At 41.1% G+C, this 8,968-nt stretch overlaps 1 protein-coding gene across 1 annotated transcript in view; it reads left to right on the forward strand.

Annotated features, from left to right (window-relative positions):
- LOC104353746 (transmembrane protein 132D) overlaps positions 1 to 8,526 on the forward strand; it is a 269,150-nt gene extending 260,624 nt beyond the window's left edge. Inside the window, exons 6-9 of the mRNA XM_086474139.1 lie at positions 1,009 to 1,214; positions 2,355 to 2,628; positions 4,308 to 4,499; positions 7,345 to 8,526. Of these exons, the coding sequence (XP_086330265.1) occupies positions 1,009 to 1,214; positions 2,355 to 2,628; positions 4,308 to 4,499; positions 7,345 to 8,526 (1,854 nt within the window). The remainder of the gene's footprint in view (positions 1 to 1,008; positions 1,215 to 2,354; positions 2,629 to 4,307; positions 4,500 to 7,344) is intronic.
- The last annotated feature ends 442 nt before the right edge of the window (positions 8,527 to 8,968 follow it).

Below are 8,968 nucleotides of genomic sequence, written 5' to 3' on the forward strand. Positions count from 1 at the left end.
AACAGAAAAGTAGAAAATGGCATTAAATTCAGATGAGGATGAGACTGCGTTCTGGAGTCAGAAATATTAAATACATCTAAAGAATGGAATAGAAAGTCTGGCTGGTAATGGATTGTGAAGAGAGTTCAGGGTTTTAATAGATCATTCCTTCAGATCATCAGCACTGTAAAGTGGTGGTTAATAAATTATTTGATGTGTACATTTATTCATATATTTTAACTAGCTCTAATGAACAGGTCCTGTCAGCTCACCTAGATCCTTTGCAATAGCTGCTAAATCGCTTGAGTGAGATTTAGTAACTCTCAGCGATATTGATGTCCAGAGCTCCAGGTAATAAATAAAGTGACATCAGGACTAGTTTGAGCAGAACATTGTATAAGGCCTTTGTCAGGCTTGCAGCAGAGATGAAGCTGTTTGGCCCCAACGAATGCCACTGGGCATCAGTGAGCTTTTCCCTGTGATTAGTTTTTGGTTGATGTGCCCACCCCATGCCCTGACACCTGTAACAGGACTCCTGAAGAGCCCTTTGTCTCAGTTTGGCATTGACTAGAGAAATTTATCCCCTACTCAGTTCTGCATACAGGCGGTTACCTGTTCCTCCCTGCAGGTATATGGTATTCCTCGGGCTGCACATAAAGTAGAGGAGGAGGATAGTATAGTCTGACTGAGCCTTGGGGAGAGGAGAAGAATCTTCTCTCGGTGCCATTACACTAGGACTATCCTAGTGTTGGAGTGGAAATTAAGGACAGAAAGAAGCTGTTCTTTCATCTTAGATTATACTGGGAATGTTTATAGAAGAAAAAGGCTGCCTGTTAAAATGATGCCAAATTATACAGGCTATTAAGGGCACACCAGGCACCTTTCTTGTTATTCCTAGTTGTCCTCTGAACTTGGAGCTAGTTTAAACCTACATTCTTTCTCTTCCTCCCACTCACTTTCCCAGCATGTGATGTACTTTATAATTTGTGAAGAGACTCATTAATATTTTTTTCTTTCTCCTTTTTTCAGGTTTCTGACAGATGTGACTATGTCTTTGTCAACGGGAAGGAAATGAAAGGCAAAGTGAATGTCATAGTTAATTTTACTTACCAGCATCTGAGTGCCCCTTTAGAAATGACAGTCTGGGTTCCTCGTCTCCCGCTGCAGATAGAGGTCTCTGACACAGAACTAAATCAGATCAAGGGGTGGAGAGTCCCCATCATCTCTAATAAGAGGTAGGTTTCATTAGACGTTCATTCTGGGCATTGCATTTGCCAAAGACCTGTCAGGGCCAGTGAATCTGAACATGGTCATTTGGCCTTAATGCAATTCCGGTGTAAATTTGAAGGTCACCAGACATTTATTCAATAGGCTCCTGTGCTGGACTTATGAGGGAAATGGAAACTGCAGGTTGCATGATCCCACATTGGAAATCAATTCCCTTTTATAGCACTAGTGACTGAGATGGAAAGAGCCAGTTGGTCCACTTAGGCAGGATCAGCCATGAGGCAGCAGGAAGACATCAACAAGGACCAACTCTGGCAAGACTGGCAGGTCTCCAGCCTGGTTCACAGGTCCTGACAGTTAATTTATTTGTTGCTAGTGGTCATAAATAGTTTGTGCTTGTTTCATGTCACTGCAGGGTCCAGTGGCACTGATCAGTGTCCCAAAGTCAGGACATTGACCCACTAGGCCTTTAAAGATACTGTCCATGCCCACAGCTCAGTGGCGTGTGAATGACAGGACAGAGGATGGATGTACGCAGATCTAGACTGTTTGTATCTGTTGTCAGTGTTATTAAGATCAAGAACAACAAATTGATAAAGTACTTACTATTCCCACCTACCTATGAAGACACCATTTACTACCAGATTTCTGTTAGTATCACAGCACAGAGACGGGGATTTTGGTGGAGTTATGATTTCAACCAGAATGCCACACAGAAAGGGATGTGTATGTAGATGTAGACAGAGGAGATTTCCATAGCAACACAAAGATGTTTATGGGAAGATCCAGAAAGGAAAAAGTGTGAAGGTCCTGAATGTAAGGACTTAACATGGAAAATAATGAAAGAAATTTGGAGGGGACAATGTGGTAGCGAAGCTAGCAGGCTGGTTGGTGATTTCAGCAGCTGTTTTGGAGATCTAGGTAGCCTGGAGGTCTCAGTTATGAACAAGGGAAACAGGATAAAGTTGTGGGAACCTGACCGACTCCAGAAATACACCGAAGGAACCAGCTTCAGCAGAGCAACGAAAGGGGGCAAAGGCCCCTTATTCCAGCAACTAGGCTGCAGACTTATGTCAGCAATAGCTCTCTTGTTGCAAGCTCTGCCAGCACCAGTTTAAATTAATTTTTTATTCTTGGTGTCCTACCAGACCAGCCAGGGACAGTGATGACGAAGAAGAGGATGAACGTAAGGGAAGAGGCTGCGCCCTTCAGTACCAACATGCGATGGTGCGAGTCCTCACACAGTTTGTAGCTGAACCCTCAGACCCCGGTGGCCAGCTGAGCTATTTACTGGGTTCTGACTGGCAGATTGATATTACCGACCTGGTGAGTGACTTCATGCAGGTGGAGGAGCCAAGAATCGCTAAGCTACAGGATGGACAGGTTTTGATTGGGCAGGAGCTTGGAATGACGACAATTCAGGTAGGGAAAATTAATTACTGAGTCCTTTTCCTCCATTAACCTGCCACTTTGGGAACCAAAGGACTGATGAGGTGTAGAGCAGTTTCTTGTATTAGCAACAGAAATTGAAGCCATAAATTTTTGAATGGAGCAGAATTGCGACAAGGACTGGAAGACACAGAAGAAATGGTTTTCTCTTCTTATCTTGTACCTCTGAATATGTAGATTGAACTCTTAGTAAATATAGCCCAACCTGTGTGCTTGGAGGCTATTTCTGATTATTTTTCTAAGACTTGTTTTGTAGCTGGAGCCAGTATATGAGCTATCACAAGGCATGCAGCAGGTGAAACAGCTCAGTCTTCTCAAAGCCTGCACTGACAGAAGCAAAAGGTGAAGTAAAAATTAACTAGTGTTGGTTGAGGAACTGAGACTGGAATATGAGTCCCATGGGTTCAAATCCCTGCACACTTTGCAAGCTCAAGCAGTGTGTTACAAAATACAAACGTTAGGGTGCATTTCAGAATACACACAAAGCGATAATAACAATTGGTGCTTCTAGAATGATGTTAAAAGACTGACTGATTAGTGATGACTATGTTCTCCAGGGATGCAGATTTAGTTTCACCAGTTTCAGCCAATATGGCCTAAAAATATCACCGTATGTGTGGCTATGCCTTAATGTACCCACTCTGAAGTAACTCACCTAAACCTATGCATCATGTCATTGGCAGCTTTTCACATACAGTTCTTTCTGCTGTGCAGAGAAATACTGGCCTAGAAAATGGGGTCCCAGAAGAAAAGAGATTAATCCAGTGATACTACAAAGTAGAAAACATGTTAACAAGCACTTGAACAGGAAAAAAAAGTCCATCTCTCCAAACATGCTCATCATCCCAAACTGTCAAACCAGAAAACATCAACCACACATGTCAATAAGAGGTTGTTAGGGCTGAAGAAATGAGATTCGAGATTTTGACTTTCTGCACAATCTGTAAAGATTTTCTGAATGACTTTCCAAAGCTCTGGGACTTACAATGTTCCTACAAATGCACACAAAACTGTGGAAAGAAAAATCCAAGAAAGCAAGTTATATTTAAAGAATACGTCTTATAAACTGCTTCCAAAACACTCTGTGCCTTATATGGATCATTAAATTCAACTTGCTTGCTAATGAGCATCTTTGGATGTCATGTAGCATGCACGTATTTTTAACCAAACTAAGTTTTCTGCATCAATTTTGTATACAGTAATATGAGTGTTTATTGCAGCAATACATTAGATTTCTTTCTATAGGATAGAAATAAATGCCATTTATTCTATGTATTTTATGCAAATCTGCAGATTGCATTATATGCTACTTAAAAACATGATCATTAATAAAGTAATTGCATTTCTCATAAAGATTACATTTACCAACAGTTAATGCATCTGAAACAGATGCAGTTAGCGTAGCACAGAGGTGAATGGTGTAACTGATTAGAATTGCATTGGTAAAAGATGTTATAAGCACCCTGTTATTGCGGAAGAGTTATAAAATGTGACTAGCTATTTTTTAATCATATTTCAGTAGTGTCTGTCTCCTAAGAGTAATTCTGCCCGTTAACATCAGTATCACTTATCCGTGTGACAGTATCTCTGTGTAGCTGTTTTGCTTGGTGCTATGCAAAATGGCCGTTGCTAACTTCAATTTTTCTTTTCAGATATTGTCCCCCCTTTCAGATGCTATCTTGGCTGAGAAGACAGTGACAGTTCTGGACGAAAAGGTGACAATAACTGACCTGGGAGTGCAGCTGGTGACTGGATTGTCGCTTTCTCTGCAGCTCAGTCCGGGAAGCAATAAGGCCATCTTTGCTACAGCAGTAGCACAAGAGCTACTGCAGTCTCCAAAGCAGGTACTGTTGCCCACATGTACTGTTGTTGTGGGAGGACACCACTCTGATTCACTACATCCAACTTTATAAGCTGGTGGAATCAAGCAGATTTTTATTAACACTATCCTAATAAAGCGTTTCCCTTATGGGCACTTTCTTTCTGAATGCCACCAGGTGCCCTAACAGAGAAACAAAAATGGCTCTGTGTCTGAACAACCCCAGTCAACAGACAGGCTGTCTAAACAAGCCATGAATAACACATGGAACTCAATGATGTGTCATAATTAAGCAACAGCAGTCCCCTTACACACACACTCCCTTTCTGTCCCATCCAGCACCTACTAGATCGCAGAAAATATTGCCAACTAGACTGCAGGGTTCAGCCTTGCACCACAGGCAACCGAATCAACCCTTTAAGCAAATCTTTAAATGAGAAAGTGTTTTGCGTAGTGCCAAACTCTTCTTCCTTTAGTTACTTTCTGTGAGCATGTTAAGAGGTTGGGGGACATCCCTTCCATTCTGATTCATTACTAGAATATGAATCAGCATCATTGACTCATTTCCTGATTCATGATTTCATAAACCAATTTTTGTTTCCCTGTTATTCTTAGTCCCTGTATTAGGGAACCAGCAGTTACCAAGGGCTTTTGGACTTCACTATGTCCCCATCGGTCCCTGCTTGATATCTGTCCTTGTGTTTCTGTCTACATTTGAAATTTAAACTTTTTTTTTCAACACAAATCCATCAGTCTGGGACTTACATCAAGGATGCACTGTGCTCTTAACACTGAAACGTGTTCTGAGCTTTAAAGGTAAATGATCATGGCATGCACGTTTGAAATCTGGCCAACTATTGAGATGCTTTAATTCATCATAGGGTGTGATCCTTGGGATGCAGCATAAGAAACAATGCAGAACTACTGTCTTTATAGGGTGGTAAAAATCAGGTTCCCACAGTGTTCCAAGAGTTAAGAAATCAATGCCAGGCAGCTAGAAATAAGGCCAGTGAGCTAATCCATTGCTGACATGGGGAGTTAAACGAACTACCTTGAAATCAACCCAAAATCTGGGGTTGATGGCATTTAGTCCCAGTATACTGCCCAGCACTGACATTTCAGTTCCCAGAAATGGAGTCTGGATGCAGGGGTACAGTCAGAACAATGTTGGACCAGTATTAAACCAGTGAGGAAGATGTGCACTTTCCACCCTTCAAGGGCTGACTCCGTTTTGAAAGGCATCTGATTCCTTCCATTGCTTAGTACATGATTTTCAGAGCACAATCCCTATAATCAAAGCAGTGCAAAATTATTAAATGATTATGCAGGTTTAAGCAACACAGTGGGAGGATGAGAGTTGATGACATAAATTCTATGCAGCCTTCAAGAAATATCCAAAGATTAATAAACACAAAGCCGGGATTTATGACAGTGTCAGCAAAGTCTTAGGGCTCTGTCCTGAAATACAGACAGAAGCAAATCTCCCATTGAGGCATGGGGAGCTTTATGGCTGTAAGGATTTCAGAATCAGGCCAGTAGATTATACAATCCCAAAAGACTGGAGGCTTATTTTCCATGACCTGAACAGGTGAATGACTATATGCTAGAAACAATATAAAAGATTATCATATATATTTATTCTCTGTATTATATACAGAGTTTGAATGTAAATACTGTCTGTTTGAAAAACTGCTTATTTAAAGAAACAAGGCTTTTATAATCACACTTTCCACAACTATGGTTATTAATCTGTTGGTTGGGTGTTTGTCTGTCTGCCAGGCTCTTTCTCAGAGCGGGGTGATCCCAACTCTTACCAGACAAGAGCTCACCTCATTTTAGACACCGCAGAATCCACTCATCAAGCCAGAAGTCTTTCTGGTGTGGATTCTCCAGTGTCTAATAAGGTGCAAATATCCCAGCCAAAACAGAGCAAGTCAGACCGTCAGAAGCCAGAATTAGGTTCCAGGAGAGCAATCTGAATTTCAACTGTAAATGATTGATGTGTGATTGACAAGAATTTTCAGGTAATATGACAATTTTTGACAGCCATTTGAGAGTCCTTAGAAGACCTGATTTTCAGAAATGGGGGAGCACATGTTTTCTGCAGTATAAGAATACTTTAAAATATTTCAAGTTAGCAACCAAAAGTCAAGGTTCCCAGGAATGCTGCAGCATTACACACGTGCAAGTACACAATTAGTACCCAGGTCTGACCCATTTACATTCAGTAAGCCTCCATGCACTCTGAAGTATACAATCTGCATTGCTGTGACATGAGATTAAACTTTATTATTGTCTTGCTTTTAATTACTAACAAGCATGAAAATTACCCTGGCCATTTCCTAAAGTAACAACTGATTGGTTTCCTCTGCTTGTACAAAATATTTATTTAATTTGAGAGACAAAAATCAAGGACTGAAGATGTGGAGCCATGTGTGGACCTACTCGCTATGTTAGATATTTTTTAACATGTGTTGTGTGTAATAAGAGGAGACTTTGTATTTTAAGCAGTTTAGAAATAATGTAAATTTTTTTTTCATTTAAATATACAACAGTAAATGATCTCAGTCACTGGTAATGCTTTCTGACATGCAATTTATTATGGTGCTGAAGTAGATTCTGCAGAGCCCAGGGGATACAGCTCCTTTAAGCACCTTTGGGGAAACAAATCTTATTACCTATGAGTGTTTTAAACTAGTATTTCTCTCCACATCTTGGCAAGATATTAATTTTATTGCTTTCCATTTTTATATCTTTTCTGGTTATAAATGGTATATGGATCTTGTGAGGAGGAGGGAATAGACCAGAACAGAACATATTTCCCTCGATGTTTATTCTGAGTGTGCGTATATTTGTTCTATACATTATAGGAAGCAGCCATCAGCTGCTGGATCCAGTTCAGTGATGGGTCTGTCATGCCTCTGGATATTTATGACTCCAAAGACTTCTCCTTGTCAGCTACATCTCTAGATGAGAAGGTGGTCTCCATTCACCATGACCCCAAATTCAAGTGGCCTGTGATTGCTGCTGAGACAGAAGGCCAGGGGACACTAGTGAAGGTAGAGATGGTGATCAGTGAATCATGCCAGAAATCCAAAAGAAAGAGCATCCTAGCTGTTGGAAGTGGTAGCATTAAAGTCAAGTTTGGGCAGAGTGATGCCAGCCCTAACATCAGTGACAGTAAACTCAGGGGTGCTGGTGTCCACCTAGAAAATCATGCCAGTGACCGGCGTCAAAAAAACACTTTGCAGGGAAGAGCTGGGCCAGATGGCCAGTATTACAGCTCCTCAATGGGCCATGAGCAAGGCAAAGGAACCACCACTCAAAGGTCTGTTTTAAGTAAAAAAGAAGACAGAGAAAGCCTCCTGGATGATGACAGTCATCTGCAGAACATCCCAATAGACTTCACAAGCTTCCCTGCACAGGTGGATCTGCCAAGAAACAATGGAGACTTGGAAGAGAATGACCTAGTCCAGACCCCTAGGGGACTCAGCGATCTGGAGATAGGAATGTATGCTCTTCTGGGAGTCTTTTGCCTGGCAATTCTGGTCTTCCTTATCAATTGTGTCACTTTTGCTTTGAAGTACAGAAACAAACAAGTTCCCTTTGAAGAACAAGAAGGCATGAGCCACTCTCATGACTGGGTTGGGCTGAGCAACAGGACAGAACTTCTGGAGAATCACATAAATTTCTCATCCCAACAAGATGAACGTATCACAGCCATTGACAGAGGAGTGGACTATGAAGAGAGCAAATATCTCCTCAACACAAATGCCGCCAAAAATATTAATGGACAATCTTTCAGGTCTGCTGAGTCCACATTCACTGAAGGGAAAGAACAGAAAAGTGAACCAACTACTTCTCCTACCTCTAAGAGGAAACGGGTTAAATTCACCACCTTTACTACCATCTCCTCAGATGATGGGTGTCCAACTGTCAACTCAATCTTGATGAGTAGTGAGGATGACATTAAATGGGTCTGCCAGGATATGGACCTGGGGGAGTGCAAAGAACTTAAAAACTATATGGAGAGATTACATGAAAATGCTTAATGAGACACAAAAGACTTTTTTGTTTGGTTTGTTTGTTTGTTTGTTTTTCACTCACCTTCTGCCTTTAATTTTGGGTAGTGGGGCAAAACATTGTATTGATAACAAGAATCAGCTGGTGGATAATAACTCAATGGAGCCCCAAGAAGCCACCCAAAAGCAGCTGGGAGAGCAGAGATCCTGGACAGCTCTTAAAATTCAAGTCTTCTCTGTGCTCAGAGATGGAAGTGAGAGATGTGTGTGGTTTTTTGATGCATGGTAACACAAAAAAAAAAACTTAGCAAAATAATACGGTCTCGTTCTCTGAGCTTTCCCAGGAAATCAATAAACATAACAAACTCCAGTGCAGTTTGGATATTAGAAAGTTCACACAGCTCTACTGTTCAATATTGCAAGCTTTGGTTAAAAGCAAAAAATCAGTCTGAGAATAAATAGATCCATGAAG

Source organism: Leptosomus discolor, chromosome 16 (assembly GCF_034619465.1).
Source record: "Leptosomus discolor isolate bLepDis1 chromosome 16, bLepDis1.hap2, whole genome shotgun sequence".
NCBI classification, from domain to species: Eukaryota; Metazoa; Chordata; class Aves; order Leptosomiformes; family Leptosomidae; genus Leptosomus; species Leptosomus discolor.